The 24,777-nt window shown below is 40.6% G+C and overlaps 1 protein-coding gene across 2 annotated transcripts in view; it reads right to left on the bottom strand.

The window, feature by feature from the left end:
* Nucleotides 1-24,777, bottom strand: part of SPON1 (spondin 1) — a 295,913-nt gene that overhangs the window by 97,840 nt on the left and 173,296 nt on the right. For both annotated transcript variants that reach the window (XM_077960460.1, NM_001266118.1), the window contains 1 exon segment: nt 21,047-21,195. In XM_077960460.1, the coding sequence (XP_077816586.1) occupies nt 21,047-21,195 (149 nt within the window).

The raw sequence follows: 24,777 nt of genomic DNA on the forward strand, positions 1-24,777 counted from the left end.
AAACCTTCATTATTTTAATATACAGACAGTCCCCATCTTATGATGATTCAGCTTATAATTTTTGACTTTATGATGGTATAAAAGCAATACCCATTCAGTGGAAACTGTACTTTCAGCACACATACAACCACTCTATTTTTTACTTTCAATATAATATTAAATAAACTATATGAGATATTCAACAGTTATTTCAAAATAGGCTTTGTGTTTGATAATTTTGCCCAACTGTGGGTTAATGTAAGTGTTCTAGCTGGATGCAGTGGCTCATGCCTGTAATCCCGGCACATTGGAAGGCTGAGGTGGGTGGATCACCTGAGGTCAGGAGTTTGAGACCAGCCTGGACAACATGCGGAAAGCCTGTCTCTACTAAAAATATAAAAGTTAGCTGTGTATGATGGCATGCACCTGCAGTCCCAGCAACTGGGGAGGCTGAGGCAAGAGAATCGCTTGAACCTCGGAGGTGGAGGTTGCAGTGGGCCAAGATTACACCACTGCATTCCAGCCTGAGTGACAGAGCAAGACTCCATCATATATATATATATACACACACATACACACACACACACATATATATATATAAATAATATGTAACTGTTCTGAGCACATATATGGTAGGTTAGGCTGAGCTATAATGTTCAGTAGCTTAGGTATATTAAGTGTATTTTTGACTTAATGTTATTTTCAATGTTTTTCAGTTGCAACTGATAAAACATCCTGAGTTCATCAGGATGTAACCTCACTGTAAGTCAAGGAGTATCTATAGTTCTTTTCTTTTTAAAACAAATTTAAAAATTTTTTTGTGGGTATGTAGTAGGTGTATATATTTATGAGGTACATGAGATGATTTGGGACAGGGATGCAATGTGAAATAAGCACATTATGGGGATTGGGGTATCCATTCCCTCAAGCATTTATCCTTTGAGTTACAAACAATCCAATTATACTCTTTAAGTTATTTAAAAATGTACAATTAAGTTATTATTGACTATATTCACCCATTATGCTATCAAATAGGTCTTATTCATTCTCACTATTTTTTTGTACCTGTTAACCATCCCCATCCACACACCCCCATTACCCTTCCCAGTCTCTGGAAGTTGTCCTTCTAATCTCTAAGTCCAGGAGTTCAATTATTTTGATTTTTAGATTTCATAAATAAGTGAGAACATGTGATGTTTGTCTTTCTGTGCCTGACTTATTTCACTTAACATAATGATCTCCAGTTCCACCCATGTTGTTGCAAATGACTGCATCTCATTCTTCTTATGGCTGAATAGTACTCCAGTGTGTATATATACACACCATATTTTCTGTATCCATTCATCTGCCGATGGACACTTAGGTTGCTTCCAATATTGTGAACAGTGCTGCAACACACATGGGAGTGCAGATATCTCTTTGATATACTGATTTCCTTTCTTTTGGATATATACCCAGCAGTGGGATTGCTGGATCATATAGTAGCCCTATTTTCAGTTTTTTAAGGAACCTCCAAACTATTCTCCATAGTGCTTGTAGTAATTTACATTCCCACCAACAGTGTATGAGGGTTCCCTTTTCTCCACATCCTCACCAGTATTTTTTATTCCCTGATGTTTTGGATATAAGCCATTTTAACTGGGGTGAGATAATAGCTTATTATAGTTTTGATTTGCATTTCTCTGATGATCATGATGTTGAGCACCTTTTCTGTAATTCCTTTTCAAAGGCATCCAAAAAATCTTTAATAATGACTCTTTCACATTTAATAGCTCAAAAAACAGAAAAAAAGTGGCATCAATTCATGACATCTTAGAGGTAAGAATCAATTAGAGTCCTACATTACTATAAAGTAATTAATTATGTTAAATCCATAGAGGTTTTTTTCTTCAGTCTTAAGAGTTGCAGAATTTTACCAAGGTACTCACATTGAAGGAAGTCACACTTGATGTAATATTATATTTCCCAATACCAATTAAGAATAGAAACAAATAGTAAGAGATGTTACTTAAGAGGAAAGATTTGAACAATTGTAGACAGACGTACAGTCCTCCACACCTAGCATATTAGAACTGATACCAGAAAGTGAGATTTGAGAGACAAATAAGAATGATGCAAGAGAAAGACTTGCATGCAGGAGAGACAGAACCCAAGTACTTAAAGAAGAGGTACCAGTTTCACCTCCAGCACTGATGAACTAGCTTATATCAGACCAACAACCTCCCAAGAACAATTACAAAAAATGAATAAAACAAAACAAAGTAACTTGGTTTAAAGTATCGGAAAGGCTTCAATGCAGCCAGGACTTGAAGGTCAAGATCCTGGAGAGAAGGGAAATGCATGGAGGTGAGTCAGATATTCCAAACTGCTTTTTTCCCTTCAGGTTCTGGCTTTTTCATCAGCCACACAAGGCTAAGAGGCTGAGAAGCTGAGTACAGCTTTCATCAGTCTCACAGGACTGGGGAGAGAAAATGACTTGAGCTAGGATCCTGAAGAGAAAGGGACAGAGAAGTAAGCCTGATGTTTGGCACTGCTGTTTCTTCTGAGGCAGTTGCTAATTTGTAAGAGTCATGATGAAGGAAGTTTGCAACTCTGTGTAGAAATTAGTGGCTAAGAGATTAAACAGAGCTTTTGGCAGCCTCAGATTTGAGGAAGATTAAAATTGGACATTGGAAACCATAAGGAAGAGACACACTGGTAAGCACCCTAGGCTTTAAGTGAGGAACCCCTGAAGAGCTACACCCATGGAATAAGAGTGAACCATAAGTAAAAGAGCTCTCACAAAGACTGAATCCAGCTTAAAAACAGCCCAACCCAAGGCCTGATTAAGGTGATCTTCCATACTCTTAACTGCCTGCTAGAAGAAGCAAATATTTGTGAAGGAAGATAATGTCATCCAGAGCCCCTATAAGTTTTCATACATATGTCTGGTATTCAATAGAAAATGATGAGACATACCAGGAAACTGAAACAAAGGAAAAACAAACAATAGAAATAGACCTACAAATGATCTGGATATTATAGTTATCAGACTTGGACTTAAAAACTGTAATTAATATGTTCAAGGAAATAGAAATCTGATGGAGAATTTTAGCAACAAACTGGAATTTCTAAAAAAAGAATCAAATGAAAATTCTAGAACTAATATTAATAAATATGATAACTAGAATTAAGAACAAGTTTAATAGCATTTCAAACTAGCAGAGGAGAGGATTAGGAAATATCCAAACTAAAGTATGGAGGGAAAATGATAAAGAATATAGAAAAAAGCATAAGAAACATATGGAAAATGATGATAAAGTTGAACATATATATAATTAACATTCTGGAAGGAGAGGAGAAAGAATATTGGGATAGAACCAATGTTTGAAGAAATAAGGGCCAGAATTTTCCAAAACTGACAAAAGATACCAAGACATGTATGCATGAAGTGCTACAAATCTCAAAAACAATAAATATAAATAAAGTCATGCCTACCTATGTAGTAAAACTACTGAAAATCAGAGATAAAGACAAAATCTTAAAAGCAGCTATGGAAAAAGACATGTTACTTTCTAACAAGCAACCATAAGACTGACAAAGGACTTCTCAATAGAAATCATAAAAGCCACAGACAGACAAGTGATGCCTTAAAAATACTGAATGAAAATAAGTGGCAACTTATTTAAAACTATTCTTCAAAAATAAAGACAAAATAAAGACATTTTCAAATAAACAAAAACTGAGAATTCTTTGCCTGCAAATTCTCACTAAAAGATGCTGAAGGAGTTTTTCAGGTAGAAGGAAAATCATCCCAGAAGGAAAATGGACATAAAAAAGTAAAGAACAACAGAAAGAGTAAATATTTGGGTAAAACCAAAGGAATTTTGACTGGGCAAAGCAATACTAATAAATGTGTTGTAAGGTTAAAATATATATGAAATTTAATTATTTTGTAACAATAATACTTAAGGTGGTAGTGGGTTGATATAGTTTGGCATTCTGTCCTCAACCAAATCTCATGTTGAATTGTAATTCTCAATATTGGAGAAGGGATCTGGTCGGAGGTGATCAAATCATGGGGGCAGACTTCCCCTTGCTGTTCTCATAGTAGTGAGTGAGTGCTCAGAGATTTGGTTGTTTAAAAGTGTGTGGCACCTCTCCCTTCTTCCTCCTGCTCCAGCCATGTAGGACATGTCACTTTCCCCTTCACCTGTCGCCATGATTGTAAATTTCCTGAGGCCTCCCCAGCCATACTTCCTGTATAGCCTGTGGAACTGTGGGCCAATGAAACCCCTTTTCTTTATAAATTATCCAGTCTCAGGTAGTTCTTTATAGCAATGTGAGAATGGACTTATACAGAAAATTGGTACATGGAGTGGGGCATTGCTACAAAGATACCTGAAAATGTGGAAGTGACTTTGGAACAATTTGGAGGGCTTAGAAGAAGATAGGAAGATGAGGGAAAGTTTAGAACTTTCCAGAGACTCGTCAAATTGTTGTGACTAAAATGCTGAAGTGATATGGACAGTGAAGCCCAGGCTGAGGTCTCAGATGGAGATGAGGAACTTACTGGGAACTGGAGTAAAGGTCACTCTTGCTATACCTTAGCAAAGAGACTGGCAGCATTGTGTCCCTGCTCTAGAGATCTGTGGAACTTTGAACTTGAGAGTGATGATTTAGGGTATCTGGTGGAAGAAATTTCTAAGTAGCAAAGCATTCAGGATGTGGCCTGGCTGCTTCTAAAAGCCTACACTAACTAACCTGCATAAACAAAGAAATGACTTGATGCTAAAACTTATATTTAAAAGGGAAGCAGAGCATAAAAGTTTGGAAAATTTGCAGCCTGGCCATGTGGTAGAAAAGAAAATCCCATTTTCTGGGGAGGAATTCAAGCCTGCTGCAGAAATTTGCATAAGTAAAGAAGCCAAATGTTAATAGCCAAGACAATGGGAAAAATGCCTGAAAGGCATTTCAGAGACCTTTACAGTAGCCCATCCCATCACAGGCCCAGAGTCCCAGGAGGGAAAAATGGTTTTGTGGGCCAGGCACAGGGTCCCACTGCTCTGTGCAGCCCTGGGACATGACGCTCTGCGTCCTAGCCTCTCTAGCTCCAACCATGGCTAAGAGGGGCCAAGATATGTCTCAGGTCAGAGCTCCAAAGGATGCAAGCTGGAGGCTGCCAAGGCTTCCACATGGTGTTAGGCCTGTGAGTGTGTAGTTGGCAAGAGTTGAGGCTGACATATATTCCAGAGGATGTATGGAAACACCTGTATGTCCTGGCAGAAGTCTGCTGCAGGGATGGAGTCCTCATGGAGAACCTTTACTATGACAGTGCAGAGGGGGAAATGTGGGGTTGGAGCCCCCACACAGTATCCTTACTGGGGCACTGTCTAGTGGAGCTGTGAGGAGAGGGTCACCATCCTCCAGACCCCAGAATGGTATCTACCAACAGTTTGCACCCTGTGCCTGGAAAAGCTGCAGGCACTCGATGCCAGTCTGTGAAAGCAGCTGCAGGGGCTGCACCCTGCTTAGCCACAGGAGCGGAGCTGCCCAAGGCTTTGAAAGCCCATCATTTGCATCAGTGTGGCCTGGATGTGAGACATGGAGTCAAAGGAGATTATTTTGGAGCTTTGAGATTTAATGACTGCCCTGTTGGGCTTTGAACTTGCATAGGGCCTGTAACCCCTTTATTTTTTTTGCCAATTTATCCCTTTTGGAACAGGAGCGTTTACCCAATGCCTTTCCCTCATTGTATCTTGGAAGTAGCTAAGTTGTTTTTTATTTTACATGCTCATAGGCAGAATGGACTTGCCTTGTCTCAGATGAGACTTGGGACTTGAGTTTATTTGAGTTAATCTGAAATGAGTTAAGACTTTGGGGAACTGTTGGGAAGGCATGACTGTGTTTTGAAATGCGAGAAGGACATGAGATTTGGAAGGGGCCAGGGGCAGAATGATATGGTTTGGCTCTGTGTCCCCAGATGAATCTCATGTTGAATTGTAATCCTCAGTGTTGGAGGAGGGGTCTCATGGGAGGTGATTGAATCATTGGGTGGACTCCTTGTGATAGTGAGTGAGTGCTCAGAGATTTAGTTGTTTAAAAGTGTATGGTCCTCCCCACTCTATTCCTCCTGCTCCAGACTTACAGGACATGCTGGCTTCCCCTTCACCTTCTGCCACGATTATAAGCTTCCTGAGGTCTGCACAGCCATGTTTCCTTTACGGCCTGTAGAACCATGAGTCAATTAAACCTATTTTCTTTATAAATTACCGAGTCTCAGGTAGTTCTTTATAGCAATGTGAGAACAGACTAATACACGGGCTAAAGGGAATTACACTGTTCTAAGGTTTTTTGCATTGTCCAAAAAATAGTAGAAGTATATTAGATGCTAATATATTAGGATCTAATAAGTAAAGGATGTATGTTGTTAAAGAATGAAGATAGAAGAATAAGTAAAACTAACATGCGAATGGAGGTCAAAATAATAAAGCTCTAAACCAGGCCATACACCTGCCCTGCAACAAATTCTGCAGTTGTCTTAGGGCCCTAATTTGTAGTGCTTGGAGGTTAACTTCAGACTCACTTATTTGTGTATCATATGTACTTGATATATATTTACTCAAATTTGGGGTCACTATGCATGGGATAAGTTTCAAATTATCACCATGTCCATTTGAGAAAGAATATCCCTTGGCCACTGAAACAGAGGAAACCCCCATCTCAAAAGATCCAACCATACTTGCAGTCATGAATACAGATCACAAGCCAATAAGCACATCCTTTATATTTGCATTGATTCTTGAATACATTATGCAGGGCACTCATTGCATTTTAAAGAATAAATTTATTTTGCTCAAGATAATATGAAAGTATCTGTGTTTCTTGGTTACATGTATGCACTTATGAAATCCTATGAAATGATGTGTCTCTATATCATATTGCTGACAAGCAAATAGTCTCCCCTTCTGTATTCCCTATCAAGAAATTCCCAATAAGAATCAGATGTGTTTCTATGCATTTAAAAGCTATTTCAAAAAAGATTTCAGTTTCCCCAGTGCTACTCCAGACAGCTGCCCTCCAAGAGCTGTAGCTATCAATGAAGAGGCTGCCCATACATACATGAATCAATGCCCTTTAGAATAGCATTGGCTTGCTAGTTAATAAGCTTTTGATTTTCCTTACCCATTGATTAATGAAGCAGTAGTTTTGCCTTTTAATAGGAAGATAAATTAAGAAGTACTGTAACTGGAGTCTGTTGGGAAATAGGTTGTAATTTGGAGAACTGGTAGCAGCTATGGAGACAAAGGAGGTAAAATGGCTAACTTTGCTAAAGGAGTCCTTCTGTCAGTGAACCAAGTTCTAAAGCATTCAATTCAACAGACACTTCTCAATGTACCATGAACCATATGCGAAGCCTCACTAGGGAGATGGAGGGGTGATTCCAGAGTACATCCCAGCTCATACTGACTCCTACTTTTGTTTTAGGAGCAGACATCCATAATACAAGGCAGGAACTGGGACAAACGGGGTTACAAGATGGTCTGGAAGATCCAAGGAGGCAGAAATGACATGCATTTGGAAGGAGAAGGAAAGGTGTTCTGGCAAGGAGGGTATGGAAGGTTGAGTGGAATTCTGATGGATACAGATTGGGAGAGAAAGGTCTTCTAGGGATGGAAGCCTTATTGGGTCCACAGTGTCAAAAGGACATGGTATAATATCTGGGTAGAGGCAGCAGACTATCTCTCCATGAGATTGGGCTCCTGTTTTATCTTTGACTTGTATATTTCTATGTTAAAGAAAAATTGCTATGCTTATATGATTATAGAACAATTAGAACTGTGATTTATAGTTTATAATTTCTGTTGCTAATTTCTTATGCTCTGATGTTTCTTTCCTTCTCTGAGACAAAAAATTTAAGCTGTTGCGTGGGGGTAGAAGGCATTATAACCCAGGAGGATGACATGTCTCCCACCCTGGGTCTTATTCATCTCTGTGCTGGGGTCCTAGCACAGGGTCTCACTCAACAGTAGATGTTGACAATTATTTGTTGAATGAACAAATACGTTGGTCTCTGGTCACTTCCCTGCTCAGAAACTCTCACTGGCTCCCCAAATACTTTAGGTCTACTTGTAATCTCAGCATCTCACCAGCCTGGTGTTTAAGTTCATTTATGAAAGGGCCCCACCTCTCTTTGCAGGTCCACCCCCTACCAATTTACGCACCTTTCATTCTAGGCAAGCTGCGTGGACTGCTTTTGTTTCTATGGAGGGCATCTTCTATGGGCTACAAGAACTTGTTTGCTTGGAGAATGAAAGGCTAACCTTCAAGAGAGCTTCAGGATAACACAGCTGAAGAACTACATGGGCAGGAGGGACATTCCACAGATGTTCTGACCAGAGGTGGGAAATGAACAATGCATTCGCATATGGCTCTTTGGAAAACAGATCTGCAGACCAGATGCAACAGTGGCATGGATTCAGCTCTTGGAACAGCTACTCCATGTAGCCAAAGGGCATACACTGGCTGCCTTCCTAACATGATCAGTTAATGAGTCCATCCTCAGACACAGAGAAGGTAACAACAAAAACTGCTATCCCAATCCTGATGGGGTCCAGCAAGAGGAAGACAAGAAAGGAGGTAATTTTAGCATCTACTGAGAATCCAGAAAATTGAGTTCAATGTTGCTCATGATACCTGCAATTTCCCAAGGCAAAGTTAAACCCTACACTGTGCTCCCCGTGTTCTGTACTTGACTTTCCTAGCTTTAGTTGCACTGTAGTGGAGCCACCTATTTTTCTTTTTCACAAATGATTACCATTTCAGCAGGTAATCAATATAATGAAAACATTAATGAGTCATTTTCTATTCTATTTTTTTAAGTTTCACGCTCACCATGGGTCTTTTTGTTCTCCATTTTTCTCTTCTGTTTTCTTTTATTATTATTTTTAGTTGACACATAATTTTGTACATATTTACAGGGTATAGTGTGATATTTTGATACATGTATACAATGTATAATAATCAGAGGGTAATTTGCATGCATATCACCTCATTTATTGTTTGTGTTGAGAACATTCAAAATCTGCTCTTCTAGCTATATTTGAAAACATACAGTAGATTGTTTTTAATTACAGTCATGCTACAGTGACATTGGAAGTTATTCCTTCTATCTAGTTGCAATTTTGCATCCGTTAACTAACCTCTCACCATCCCCTGACTCCCAGTCTCCAGTAACCACTATTCCATATGCCACTTCTATGAGATCAACTTTTGCAGCTCCCACATATGAATGAGAGCATGTGATATTTATCTTTCCATGCCTGGCTTATTATCACTTAACAAAATGTTAACCAAGCTCATCTACATTGCCTCAAATGATGGCATTTCATTCTTTTTTATGGCTAGATATTCTATTGTGTATATACACCACTTTTTCTTTATTCATTGATTTGTTGATGGACACTTATATTGATTCCATATCTTAGCTATTGTGCATAATGCCACAATAAACATGGGAGTGCAGTGGTCTCTTCAACATACTGGTGAATCACCTGCTTTTCTGTCAGTCTTTCCCAAGAGACTAGGAGTGCCTTAAGGACAAGTGATTTCCCAAATATAGTCATGCCTCACTTAACAATGGGGATATGGTCTGAGAAATGTGTCATTAGGCAATTTCTTCATTGTGCAAACATCATAGAGGGTACATACACAGACTTGGAGGGTCTAGCCTACTACACACCTAGGCTATATGGTACAGCCTGTTGTTCTTAGGCTACAAACCTGTACATCATGTGAGTGTACTGAATACCATAGGCAACTGTAACGCAATGGTATTTGTATATTTAAACATATCAAGGTACCATTAAAATAAGGTATAAAAGATAACAAATGGTACACCTGTATGGAGCTTGCAGGACTGGAAGTTACTCTGTGTCAGTCAGTGAGTGAGTGGTGAGTGAATGTGAAGGCCTAGGACATTACTGCACACTACTGTAGACTTAATAAACACTGTACACTTAGGCTACACTAAATTTATAAAAACATTTTTCTTTAATAATAAATTAACCTTAGTTTATTGTAACTTTTCACTGTATACACTTTTTTTTTTAACCTTTTTAATGATTGTAATAATACTTACCTTAAAACAACAACACAGTGCATGTTGTACAAGAATGTTTTCATTCTTTATATCCTTATTCTACAGGACTTTTTCTTTTAATTCTTTTTTCAGCTTTTTAAACTTTTTTGTTAAAAACTAAGATGTAAACACACACATTTTAAAAAATGTGCTTAAGCCTATAGAGGGTGAGGATCATCAACATCATTGACTTTCACTTCCACATCTTGTCCCACAGGAAGGTCCTCAGGGGCAGTAACTCACAACTCTCCTGTTCTAGGAAAACAATGCCTTCCTCTGAAATACCTGCGAAGGACTTGCCTGAGGCTGTTTTATAGCTAACTTAAAAAAAATGAGTAGGAGTACACTCTAAAATAATGAAACAAATTATAGTATAGTGAATACTAGGCAATGGGAATTTTTCAGCTCCATTATAATCTTAAGGGACCACTGTCATGGATGCAGCCTGTCGTTGATTGAAATGTTATGCAGTGCATGACTGTATGGTGTTTGATGCAGGAATGAATGAATGAGGGCAGTCTGTGTTAGGTGCACACATCTTTTTTTTACCACTAGATGGCAAGTATTCATTGAAAAGTCCAGTTCTAAACTGTCTCAGAGACACAATCTGGTGAAAAGTAAATGTTTCAGTACACTGGATGAGTACATATACCAGAGTGACGTTTTCGGGGCTGCCTAGGTCTCTTCTTTTTTAGCAGAGACAGAAAAAAGTACCAGGATGGAAGTCAAAAGTCCGCGTTGCCATTAGCATTCGGACATGTGAAGTGTATTTTCCTCAGTTTTCTCACCTAAAATAATAGGTGAACTGTAGCTCTGTTGGTCACCAGGAGGAGAATGATCCAGGAAGACCCCACAATGTGCTTTCAGACACAGCATCGTTTAAGTGTTCCTAAGCTTGGGTGTTTGTTGGCTGGTTGGCTTACTTTTTTTTATTTCAGTGATAAAATAATTACTTTTTAAATAGATAACACAAAAACACGGCACCACATTCCAAAGGCACCAAAGGGAATGCAGTGAAAGGTCCCTCCTCTTCATTTTCCGCAATCTCTTAACTCTCCACCCCAGAAGCAACCGCTATTAATATTCTTATATACCCTTCAAGAGACGTAAGTACACATCTTTAAAAAGATAGCACAAATGGGACCAACTGTGAGTACCCTGCTGTATTTTCTTTTTTAATGAAACAATTTGTCTTGGAAATGTTTAATATCAAAATCTCATTTTTATTTAACTGGTCCCCTATTCATGGATACTTAATTTGTTCCACTCTTGTGTTACAATGTTCAATAAATAGAATGTGCCTAAATGTGAGCATATCTGCGTATATGAATTTCTGACTATGAACTGCTGAGTCTCCAGTATAGAAAGGTGTTTCCCTACACCTCTGACAATATAGTTATCAAAAGTCTAACAGATCAAAAATTATAGCTCTGTGAAACTAATTTGTATTTCTATGATTGTAAATGAGGTTGAACATCTTTTATAATATCTAAAAGCCATCTGATTTTCCTTTTCTGAGACCTGTCCATGTGTTTTGATCTATTGGTTTGCTGGTCTTTTAAAAACTGACCATAAGAAGCTCTTTATATATATAAAAAAATTAGCCCTCTGTTTAGCGAGACTCTGTCTCAAAAAAAAAAATAAGTATTAGTATTTTCCACTATTTCAAAAATGTTTTTGGCTAGGCGTGGTGGCTTGTGCCTATAATACCAGCACTTTGGGAGGTTGAGGCAGGCAGATCACTTGAATTCAGGAGTTCAAGACCAGCCTGGCCAACATGGTGAAAGCCCGTCTCTACTAAAAATATAAAAATTAGCCAGGCTAGTGGTGGGCACCTGTAATCTGAGTTACTTAGGAGGCTGAAGCAGGAGAATCGCTTGAACCTTGGAGGCAGAGGTTGCAGTGAGCCAAGTTTGCGCCACTGCACTCTAGCCTGGGCAATAAAGCGAGACTCCATCTCAAAAAAAGAAATGTTTTTAGTTTACTCCATTAACTTTTTATGATCTCTGGGTTTTGTGATGTGCTTGGAAAAAACTTTGCTCTAGATTATAAAAATGGTTCTGGCTGGGCACAGTGGCTCATGCCTGTAATCCCAGCACTTTGGGAGGCCGAGGCAGGTGGATCACCTGAGGTCAGGAGTTTGAGACAAGCCTGGCCAAGAAGGTTAAACCCTGTCTCTACTAAAAAAAATAACAAAAATTAGCCAGGCATGGTGGCAGGTGCCTGTAGTCCCAGCTACTTGGGAGGCTGAGACAAGAGAATTGCTTGAACCTGGGAGGCCGAGGTTGCAGTGAGCCAAGATTGCACCACTGCATTCCAGCCTGGGTGACAGAGCAAGACTACATCTCAAAAAAAAAAAAAAAAAGGTTCTTTCATGTTTTCTTCTAATGTTTTTATGTCTTCACTCAAAAATATTTAAATTTTTGATGTATTTGGAGCTTGTATTGGTTCCAGGATTAAGGTATGAAGAAAAATATTTTTTTCCAGATGACTTCCAGTTGTGCCATTACCACTTATTGAAGGATCTAGTGTTTTTCCAACTGATATGAAATTATACACTTTTCATATACTTAACTTACAAATGAATTTGTGCCTATTTCTGGACTTTCTATTAGCTTCTATTGATATGTGTATTCACTCTCTAGTTTCACATAGTTTTAGTTAACGTTGTTTTATACTGTTTTTATATCTGGTTTAGCCAGTCTCCCCTTCATTATTATTCTTTTTCAAACATTTTCTTGCTATTGTTGACTGTTCAGTTTTCCATTTCTATAGAACCAGCCTGTATAATTTTTTAAAAATTATCTGAGATTTTTGAGGAGGCACATTGAATCTACAAATTAAGTTATGGAATTTTTTTGGGGGGGAAATATTTAGTTTCTTATCAAAGTCTTCTTTGTTCATTTAAATATTATTCTTTTGAAAAGGTACAGTAGGCCAGGTGTGGTGGCTCACACCTGTAATCCTAGCACTTTGGGAAGCCAAGGTGGGCGGATCACCTGAGGTCAAGAGTTTGAGACTAGCCTGGCCAACATGGCAAATCCCCATCTCTACTAAAAATATAAAAATTAGCTGAGCATGGTGGTGGGCACCTGTAATCCCAGCTACTCAGGAAGCTGAGGCAGGAGAATTTCTTGAACCTGGGAGATGGAGGTTGCAGTGAGCCAACACGGTGCCACTGCACTCCAGCCTGGGCAACAGAGAGAGACTCTGTCTCAAAAAAAAAAAAAAAAAAAAAAAAAGTACAGTAATTTGTGTTCATGGTAAAATTCAAGCAATGCAAGAGGCCATATGACAAAATGTGAATGAATCTTTCAGTTCTGCCCCTTACTCTCCCTGTGTGCTCTAGAGGCAAGGAGTTTCTGGTGTATGTTCATAGAGATATTCTATGCATATATAATCCTATACATGCATATAATCATTTCACTCTAAACTGCCATTTTTCATATATGGAATCAAGCTGTACACACTGTTCTGCTTTTTTCCCATCTAACGATATACACCAGGGAGCATTCTGTATCAGTACACACAAATCTGCCTCATTCTTTTTAATAGCTGCATGGTATTTGACCTGTTAAATGCATCCAGAGTTTCTAATACATCCCCTATTGATGAAAGTTTGCTTGTTCCATCTCTTAAAAACAAAATACTGTAATCAATATTCTTCCTCATATACCTTTGTGCAAGACTATTTCAGAAAGATATATTCGTAGATATAGAATTATTTTATTATGTTGACGTATAAGGAAAATATACATACAACAATGTGTATATACCTAACACTCCTGAACTGTGCACTTAAAAATGGTTCAGATGGTAAATATTATGTTTTCTTTTACTATAATAGAAAGAAGAAAATGTATAATTTTGATAGATATTGCTAAATTGTCTTCTAAATCTTAAGGTAATATATTAATGATCCCTCACTTAAATTTGCCTTCTATTTGCAATATTTTGGCTCAGTTACTGTAAAAATAGATATTTCAGTGAGTCAAATATTCTGTAAGTCTTGAATAAGACTGTCCCACATTTCCTTTATACAGAGATTCTCAGAAAAATTCCCAGGGATCATGACGCTGTCTTATAAAACTGCAGAGGTTAAGAAGCAGTGCTAAGAGGCCAGCTCTACACCCTTCCAGCAAAGGCAGCCTGTGCCAGTTTTATTAAAGAACAGGCATCACCAAATCACTCTGGCAGCTTGTCCTTCTGTGATTTGGATTTGTTTGAAGACTCAACTGAAAGCAAGTAAGAGGTTTCATATGTCTTAAATCATACCTTTCAAACAATGTTTTAATTTCTATATCAAGTATCTGTGACAGAATCTTTATTTGACTCCTTAGCCTATCACCACTCTGAGCATCATTTTATTTCTATCAACCACAAGTGCCCACTTACCCATACTACATGGAATTAGGCCTTGAATGAGGTGGGGGAGAACAAAGGAAGTGTGTGTCATCAATGTAACCCAAATAAGGTTGGGTAACAACTGATGCAGGGGGCACCATTGCCCAAGCTATCCAGTGATCAAACTGTCTTTCTGGTGCTTCAACTAAGAGTCACCAAAACTGCTCATCTAGCTGTGAGAAGCCAAGGAGGAAGATCCTATGGCTGCCATTTGGGGCCATGTGGTGTGATAATCCTGTGGGCTGGTTCAAGTCATCCTCTAAAGCAAGGTCTCCTGAAGGTGAAATAATCAATGCCTGTGTTAGGGGCCACCATTATCTGACCTTTTATGGTCAGGAAAGCCTTGAATTCAGAGGAATATAAAAGCTGGAGTGATTTTTCTAATGGATTTTTAATAAATGGGTGGCTCTTCAAAGCTCAGAGTTTTATGCAAGAACCATTCATGGCTTGCTTGTCAATCAATTCAGATATTTGTTAGGTGTTACAGGTATTAGTTGGATACCTGAAAATGTGGAAAACTGAACTGACAAAAAGTTCTCTTTCCTTCTACAAACAGATAGAAATGCTGGACAAATATAACAAAACACATTACAGAAATATGTAAATGAGTTTAGAAAAACCGCCCAGATGCCAGAAATGGGGAAGAAAGTATAACTCAAAACAGTAAGCAGGAGCTAGTGCGTGGTGAGCTGTTGGGGCCCTGGACTGGGATATGGGCCCCAGGAGTTGGAGGCGGGGGTTTAGCAGCCCATACGTGGAAAGAAGGGGAAATCTTGAGCCAGTGAGAAGTGGGGCATGGGAGGGCACGCCTGCGTACAGTTGGATGTTTTAAAGGGCTGCTGTGTTTGTGAATAGGGCATGGGAAAACCCTCCATCAAGCATTTGGGAACATGGCAAGGAAGCTTGCTTCTGCCCGAGGCACCTCCAAGAAATGGAACTCCCAATCTCTCTCACGCGTAAATGCAGGGTCCAGGTGTATACTAGCTGTGCAGTGGGCAATTCCAATCTGAGAAATGACACAAAAACTTGGGTGGGACCAGGAGAAGAAAATATAAACTCACTGTAAAGACACCATCACTTGAACCTTTTTTCCTGCAACAGGAAAAAAAGAAAAAGAAAAAAAAAAAACTACTGAGGCTCAGTATGGTGGCTCATGCCTGTAATCCCAGCACTTTGGAAGGCCAAGGTGGGTGGATCACCTGAGGTCAGGAGTTCGAGACCAGCCTGACCAACATAAAACGCCGTCTCTACTAAAAATACAAAAATTAGCTGGGCATGATGGTGGGTGCCTGTAATCCTAGCTACTCAGGAGGCTGAGGCAGGAGAATTGCTTGAACCCAGGAGGCGAAGGTTGCAGTGAGCTGAGATCGCACCACTGCACTCCAGCCTGGGTGACAAGAGCGAAACTCCATCTCAAAACAATAAAACAAATACCACTGAAGATGATCAAACAATTTGAAACCAAAGAACAAACTAATGACACCGAGAGAGCAAGTCCAATGAAAAGGAAAAGTACTCTCTAAGATTATGAGAAAATAGGCCGGGCGCAGTGGCTCAAGCCTGTAATCCCAGCACTTTGGGAGGCCGAGACGGGCAGATCACGAGGCCAGGAGATCGAGACCATCCTGGCTAACACAGTGAAACCCCGTCTCTACTAAAAAAATACAAAAGAACTAGCCGGGCGAGGTGGCGGGCGCCTATAGTCCCAGCTACTCGGGAGGCTGAGGCAGGAGAATGACGTAAACCCAGGAGGCGGAGCTTGCAGTGAGCTGAGATCCGGCCACTGTACTCCAGCCTGGGCGACAGAGTGAGACTCCGTCTCAAAAAAAAAAAAAAAAAAAAAAAAAAAAAAAAAAAAAGATTATGAGAAAACAGAATAATCTGAAAGAGACAATTAGACATATTTAAAATTATTGAAGAGATAAAAGTAGCCCTAATGAAGGATTAGAATAGTGGAAAGAAGCAAATGTGGACTGGAAAAGGAGACTCCAGCAGAGAGGAAACCCAACAAGGCCGTGCCCACATTTGTGCCCACATTTCCCCAACGGATGCACAGATTCATCTAAGGAAAAAAGTTCCTTACATGGAAATAATCATGTATGTGCCTCTCCCACTTTGTCTGTGAATTTCATCTGAGTAGAGACAAAGTGGTCCTGCATTCAACTTTCCAGCCTCCTTTTGTGCCACAATCCCCTCACTATCCTTGTGCCACACTAGTCTTTTTTTAGTTCTATGCACAATAAGGTATGTTCTCCCACAGGCCCTTTGCATGTGCTGTTGCTAGCATCTAAAATGATTTTCCCCTACACTTGTCTTTTGGGTTTCTGCTTCATGGTCACTTGTTAGGGAGACTTTCCCTGACCAGTTTATCTAAAACAGGCCCCTCCCTACTCCTAATCCTCTTTATGTCACCACCACCCTTGTTGGTTTCTTTTCACTTAAATATATATATTTTACTTGTTTTCCTTTTCTCCACCGTTAGGATGTAGGCTCATGAAGGAAAGGAGTTCTCTTGATTACTGCTGCATCTGCAATGCCTAGCATATAGTAGGTTTTCAGTAAAATTACCAAATGAATAAAAAGTTCAATAAGTATTTATAAAGTTATTGAAGGAACAAACTATTCAAGAAACATTCAGGAAGCATCCAATACTATGCCAAGCTCAGGGGATACAATAGTGGGAAGGGCAGCTTTAAACGTTGTTGTTTAGTGAGGGAGAGACATCAAACAAATATGTAAGTGTGATGATGCTAACAATAGGAGAAGTACAAAGTGCTGGGAGAGCGCTTGGGAAGATCAGTTTAGTACAGAATCAGGGAAAGCCTCCTGGAAGAAGCAACATCTAAGCTAAGTCCTGAGGGATGAATAGGAGTTCACCAATTACAAGGCTGCTGGAAGATGTCCTGGCTGAGAGAAGGTCCAGAGACAAGATGGGCATGGCCCTCTTGTGCAGACTGAAAGAGGTTCTGTATGCCCAAAATTTAGAGTTGGAGCAAGAAATAAAATTGGAGAGGTAAGACAAGGCCAGGACATAGAGGGTATTCAGGCTATGATAAGGAATTCGGACTTTATCTTAGGGTAAAGGAGAAGCCATTAAACATTTTAAGTGGGGGAGTGGCATGATCTGATTTATTTTTTATAAAGATGGCCCTGGGGCAGCGTGGGTAATAGGAGCAGAATCAGAGGCAGGGACATCAGGAGGCTAGTGCAGCAATTTAGGCAAGAGATGAGTGGAGGGAGGTAGTGATGAGGGCAGATTGAACTGGATGAATTTAAAAGAGAAGGCATGAGTTTTGGTGTGGAGAGATCAGGGATTCTAGCCTGAATAACTGAGTGAAAGGGGCATCATCTTTGGGCCAGCACCCAGCAGAGAAGCAGACACTTAGTAAACATGCCAGAAATACGGGCTTACTGAAGTAGAAATGGTCTTAGTGGGATGAAGTGTTTTCATAACGAGTATTCATAAGCACACTTTCCACTCCCACACCAACCTACAAGTGTGATCTACCATTTCCTACAGCCCCCGCCTGCCTTGGATTACCCATTTGTGACCTGCCAGACTAGCCATAGCTCAGTATTTCTAATTTCCAGTCCCCAGGTGTCCTGGCCACCAGGACCCACTTGCCTTTGTCCTCCCACGAAGGAGTGAGCATTGTGGCCTTCCCCAGCCCCAGCTACTAGTGCCACTACTGCCAATAATTTTGCTCTAATTTTTCATTAATTTTCTTGGTGTTTTGCAGTTATAGTAACATTAAAATTTATACTCAACAGTATTATTATAACTTTCCACTATTAATGGGATTAGTATTTTTGTTCATTTGTGCTTGAAAGTCATTAGCATAAAATTTACCTCCAACAATAGCTATTGTGATTCTTCATGCCCTTGAAACTTGCAGTGAGCAGTAAGTTTATAATAAGAGAGTGCTGGTAAGCATATAAATGTCTTTCTTGAGAAAAGAGGGCTTTTTATTTTCATCATGGCTGGACTCAGGTTCTTTGACAGAGTGATTGGTAGGATAAAAAGTATTAAAGGCTGAGAGCACTGTGTTAGTTTGTTGATGTTTTCAAGCAAGTTTCTGGTTATTCAGAGGACACTTTCATATTCTAGGAGGTTTCATATTCTTGCTTCTTTTACTGTTGTTTCTTACCCGACTTACAAAAAAATATAATTAATTGTGTGCTTGCGGGGAACAATATTTAGAAAGATGAATTATTTGGAATCCTGAAATCACCCTATCCTACTGACTTTCCCAGGAGCTGGGGAACCCGAGGCACTGAGAGCAGAGGCCAGATTGAGAGGTTTGCAAGAGGAATTTCTCTGTGGGGCAGCTGTGTGGGACAGGGAAGGTATACAAGTAGGCCTGGCTTCATGGGCAGGTGACCTGTGCAATCTCACAGGACCCCGTGCTATGAAATTCACGGTATTACCATCTTGAGATTCTCAACAAGTTTTGAACAAGTGGCCCCAGGTTTACACAGAGCAGATTATACATCTAGAACTGTCTGGGCTTTGGAGCCAGACAGAGTTGGGTTTAAGTCCTGGTATTCTCTGCTGTTGAACTTGCCTTGGTTTCCTTATCTGTAAAACTGGGATAATAATAGCATCCTCTCAGCCTAGATGTGAGGGGAGCTAAAAGTAGATATCCAGCACCCAGGGGGCCTGAAAGGTGGTGATGGGCTCTGAGATATGCTCATTCCCATGTGCGGTACCCATAATTAAACTCATTATTACGACTGTATGTCTGAAACACTAGCCAGCTGGGATAGGCAGACAGATGTTGCCTGTGTGGTAATACAAGCCAATCACAGGCATGCTGATTAGGAACATACCAAAGAACCTTTTCCTAAGAGGGACATTCTGAGACTGGCAGTGGTGGTGGTGGGGGGTCCCACCCATGAGTTTTCAATCTTTTTATTGCTATGACACATGTCACATAATGTTCACCAGCACAATATAGTTCCAGTTACATATGATTCCTGCAGGCTTCTTTTTCCAGAAACCTCTCAAGTAAGCCAACAAGTGAGACTGATGTTATCGTGAAGATGCCCCTGACCCTGATGTAATTAACTGGCAAACTTTAATATTTCAACTACTATTTGTAACAAAAGGTTTTCAAGATTCCACACTATGGAGCTTGACAAATCAGGGAGGCATAATTCCATACTTGAGAACTGGGAATGTGGACCCCCAGGATCCCAAACAAGGGTTCCCCCATGATAGGCCAGACAGACTAGTGCCAATATGGTGCCCTGCATAACTCTGCCATAGTCTGAAGGAGTGATGCCAATTGTGAGGCACGGAGCCAGAGTCAGAGAAACAGAGCATAGTCAGATAGCTCATCTTGGATGAATAGCATGCGCTCTTAAAACATCTGGTCAAACATCTTTTTTTCCAAGAAAGGAGGAGAGACTTCAAATCAAATTAATAAGAAACATAAGCTCATTCTAGGGCATTTTTCTGATTCCTCAGGGGATTTATAGCAGGAGTCAGAGTGACCTTTGTTGCATCCGATTTAGGGTTTGTGGGCAGCTTGGAGTCCAGATGGTAGGGAGCACTGCAGGCCTCAGCTGTGCTTGCCCTGCTGTGCGGCTCAGGCCTCTGGGCACATGCATACTGGGAGATGGGGTCCCTGGTGTTTCCTTAGCCTCCTGCACCGTCTCAGGAGATGTGAGACAGGAGCACAGGGAGGGCAACAGCCTCTTAGTGACCTGTGTTGTAAAATGATCACATCCCAAGCATGCTTTCCTCTTTCCTTACTTCCTCCAGAGCACTTGGTGGGCAGTGGGACATGCTCCCATGTGCTCTCTCAGGCTAGACGGGCTTTTGTGGGTAGTGATGGCTAAAGCTGCCCTGCCACGTCTTGCAGTAAACCACCTCTGAGCCACGCGGCTCTTCTTCCAAGGTTCTCTCATTAGCCTCCTCTCTGGTGTCAACCTGATCAGGCTTTTGATGAAGGACGATGGCATTGTCAGCCAAATGAATTGACAAGAATTATGGGCTTTTTCTCCCTTATCTCGCAGAGGCATCAGTGAGGGCCTAGATAATGGGACTGCTCCTGGGCCCACACAACATAGGACAAAGAAGACGCCTTAGTCCATAATGATTATGATGAACTAACGACTAATTTATCAAGTACCTCAAGACATAGTTGCAAAAAGCATGTGCCAACACACAAACGTTTATTTTGGGGATTTGGCTGGACAGCTTGACTATTACTCCTCTGACCCTCTCAAAGATCACAGTAAGAAAACCTTAATTCATGGCTTTGACTCTCAGGAGACTAGAGACAAGGCATCCCAACAATGTGGCCACAGCAGCAGCATTTAGCATAGGCTGAAGAAAACATGAATGCAGTCAGGGACAATCTGAGATAACAAAATGGATATTCTGTCTGTCCTCTACTTAACATAAAACCCCAAACTCAGCAAATAGATTTTCTTCTAGCACACTGTACTGCAAATTTCAAGCCTCTGGGAACAATATCTAAGGAGTGCTTTGATTGCATTTCTGTTATTTGGTCATTCTGTGATATTTTGTCTTACCTGTTGTCGAATTTCTTCCTCCATTTTCACGGGTGAGCCCAATTCTGCAACTTGTTTGACACCTTCGCTGGCATATCCTCCATATTCCCACAGTACATAATTCTTGGAGTGGGATCCTCCAATGATTGCAGACCAGTGATTGGCCCGACCTGGGAAAGTCAATCAGGATGCAGTTATCAGTGTGGCTGTGGCTGAAACATGAGTCCCTTAAATGATGGTGAGGATGCGTAATTGGACAATGATTCAAAGAGCACTGACTAAGCACCTGCTCTGTCTTAGGCCCTGTGCTATTCAGTGATAAGAGAGAGTTCCTGTAAGCAAATAGGTCTTGGGAATGTATAGACAGGTAATAGCAGATGTTGAACAAGAGAGAGGCAGCCCAGAGATGCGTTCTGTCTAGGAAGGTCTCAGAGAAGGGGATAGTTGAGAGAATGTTAAAAGCTGATCATATTTGTAAGGCAAAAGAGAGTAGAAAGGACTGTTCTGGCAGACTCCTATCCAAGTGCTAACCGGGCCCGACCCTGCTTAGCTTCCAAGATCAGACAAGATTGGGTGTATTCAGGGTGGTATAGCCATACCCAGACTCAGAAACATTAAATAACATTGTGTGTTTGGAGAGTCATAACTAATTCAGCATTGCTGTGTCACAAACTGTCAAGGGGAAAGTTAGGGGATGATGCCAGGGAGGCAGGAAGAAGCTGGCTCATGAATGGCCTTGCTCTAAATGCTTCAGGAGTTTGGATGTCATTTGAAAGGATCTGAAAACCACTGAAGGGTTCTGGCAGAGGAGTGATATAATTGCATTTGAATTTTAGATAAATCATCCAGACAGCAGTGTGAAGAATGCATTGGAGGGAGCACAGTTGGAGTGGAGAGCTGGAGAGGTAAGCAAGGAGCAAAAGATAGAAGAAATGTGTGCGGACCAGCCTTAGAAGTAAACATGGTTGATTTCAGCTGAGTTTCATGTACATTTCAGTACAAGGGGCAATTAACTAAATTTAAAGGATGGGATAGACAGTTTGAATATGTGGAAGTGACCAGTCCACAGTGATTTGGTGAAGATCACATGGGATGGCAGCTGCAGCAGGATGTGGGAGGGAATTAATGCACAACACAATAGCATGGGAAAACAGAGTAAGATCTGGGCTGGACCAAGACAGAACTTGACTTGAGGATTTTATTTAAGTCCCCAAGGAAGGGAGGAAGAAGGAACTGATAGTATCAGTACCCTACTGGATTTGTTTTTGCATGTGATGAATATAGATGCATAAAAATTTATTATTTACTAAGTTACATATAGTTAGTTCATCACAGGGTTGGCTCAATTCTCAGCCATTCTTTGGTTGCTTAAACAAAGTCTCGAGTTAAATAACATTTTCAGGCATAGCAAAGAGGAAAACTTGAACTGGGTGAACCCAACTGACATTTTCAGTTTCCCACCTGGTGGCCCAGAGTGGCAGAACTCTTCAGCCCAGCACCTAAGAAAGTGCTTCTGAACATGGCCTGGTTCTGCTTACAGCTCACATCACTTCCCTATGGCCCTTTGCTCCAGGGGCACATCAAGAACATAGGTATAAAGCCAGGCTGCACCTTCCTGGCCTGCTGAGGGCAGCCATGGCCCACTCCAGGCAGAGGACCATGTGGGTTTGCCCAATTGCTTGTTCATTATTTCCTACACATCAGGAAAATGCAGATCCCATGTTTATCCCTCATCTCTCATATCCCTAGAGTAGACGGATAGAGATGCTGCCAGCTGTTTCTCTAACTCATTTCTTGGGCGAAGAGAGTCCTAGCTGTCGTCTAAGCCAAAGTACGCTTGTGTAGGGGCAATGGCTGGTAGCCAGTAATGGCCTTAGGTTCATGTGGACAGAGTGACCAGCTTCAGAATCTCTTGCTCTCCCTGCCCTTCTCCACCAAAATACTACTTATTTCAGGCCTGTCCTGCCTGAAATTCTGTACCTTAGTGCAGAATTACCATATGCTCTTTGCTCTGTACTCTCTTCTTGTTTGGCTTAGCCAACTCCCATTCCTCCTTTATAAAATACTCAGAAGTTCCTCAAGACCACTGCAGGCCAACCTAAGCTTTTGTCTTCTGTCTTGCCATAGCACAAATCACATTTATTATCACTGTTACAGTCTGTTATTTCACTAGGCTGAACGTTTCTTGAAGGAGCCTGCCTTCAGCCCAATACCTAGTGCTGTGCCTAGTGTGTTGTTAGTGCTCAGTATATGTTTCCAGAAGCATTTCATCCAGACAATCAAATGGGAGGGCAGCAGTATATGCACTTGACATAGTTGGGAACAAGCTTGCACAGATTTGATTCACTGTGATTAAATTCAAGCCTTAGTTCAGCAGAGTTGATAAGTTCAGCAGAGTTGACACCTGCTAAGCTAAGGCAGTATCCTATGTGCTGTTAAAAAACAAAGAGCAACAACAAAAAAGAAAGGCATTGGTCTTAGAGCCAGCAGACAGGGATTGAAACGCTAGCATAGACACTTACTGGCTTTGTAAACTTGGTTAAATTCAATTACTTTATTTCCCTGAGTCTCAGTTCCCTCATTTGTAATTCAGGGATGATAATGTCGACCTTATCAACCTATTATGAGAATTAAATTAAATTATTTAAAAGTGAGACAATATATTAAAATCACTACTGGCACACAATAGACAGTCAATAATTATAGTTTCTTCCTTTCATGGTTGTTAGGGAGGCTACAAAACTGAGTAAAACATGAAACCTGCCTTTAATTCAGTATAAGAGATAAGAAATATGTACTATAAGTAAGATAATGGGAACATGTACAATCCTAGGGGATTAGGGGAGGGACCCAGATGGATCTTTCTGGCTTATTCATATAACTTCCATTATGTGCCAAGCACAGTGGCGGGCCCTGGACACTGAGGAGGACTGGATATGGTGTTGCCCTGAAGGGACTCACAGTCTGGGGGTGGGGGAAACAGATGGATAAGCGGATTAATTACAATACACTGTGGTCAGGGTTATTTATAGCACAAGAATGCAGAGCACAGAGGATGGAGCAGCTAACTCCAAATTTCCCAGACCAAGGAATCGAAGTCCAAAGGCATGAGTGCAGAGAAGCAGGCACCTCAAGTGTGGGACCTATCTTTATGATTTTCATTCTTAAATAAAATTTAATTACACCACTTCAACCTCATAGCCAATACAGCTGTTAGTTTCCTGCAATGGTCTTGCAACATAACATACTAATTCAAATTTTAACACATTTAATGACATCAACCAAATAACAGATATTTGAAAGGCACTTGGCCAGGGGAAAGGAATAAGACTATGTCCCTGCCCTGGGGTGACAAGACAGGCACCTGTGGAAAAACAATTTGCAACATTACAAAGGGTATTGATGTCAGGTGAGCAGCAGTCACCCAGGTGCAAAATGGTGCAGGGAAGAAAGGCATGGTGACCAGCCTCCAGGCCCCATTTATAACCATAAATCAGTCATTCAATCTCTCAGAGCCTCAGTTTCCCTTTAAAAAATAGAAATAATAGTTACCAAACTGGAGTATCGCCCAGAGTTGTACAAATTAATTGAGACAGTTTTGGAAAGAATTGTGAAAGCTGTAAAGAATTGTGCAAAACAAAGCTCTTGGTATTATTACAGATATGAAGCACCAATCCAAAAGAAGGTGGGCGAGCAAGGAAACTTTCCAGTTGGAAGAAGGGCGCCTAGAGATGTAAAGAAATAGGTAGAAA

Source organism: Macaca mulatta, chromosome 14, assembly GCF_049350105.2.
Source record: "Macaca mulatta isolate MMU2019108-1 chromosome 14, T2T-MMU8v2.0, whole genome shotgun sequence".
Classification (NCBI taxonomy): Eukaryota; Metazoa; Chordata; class Mammalia; order Primates; family Cercopithecidae; genus Macaca; species Macaca mulatta.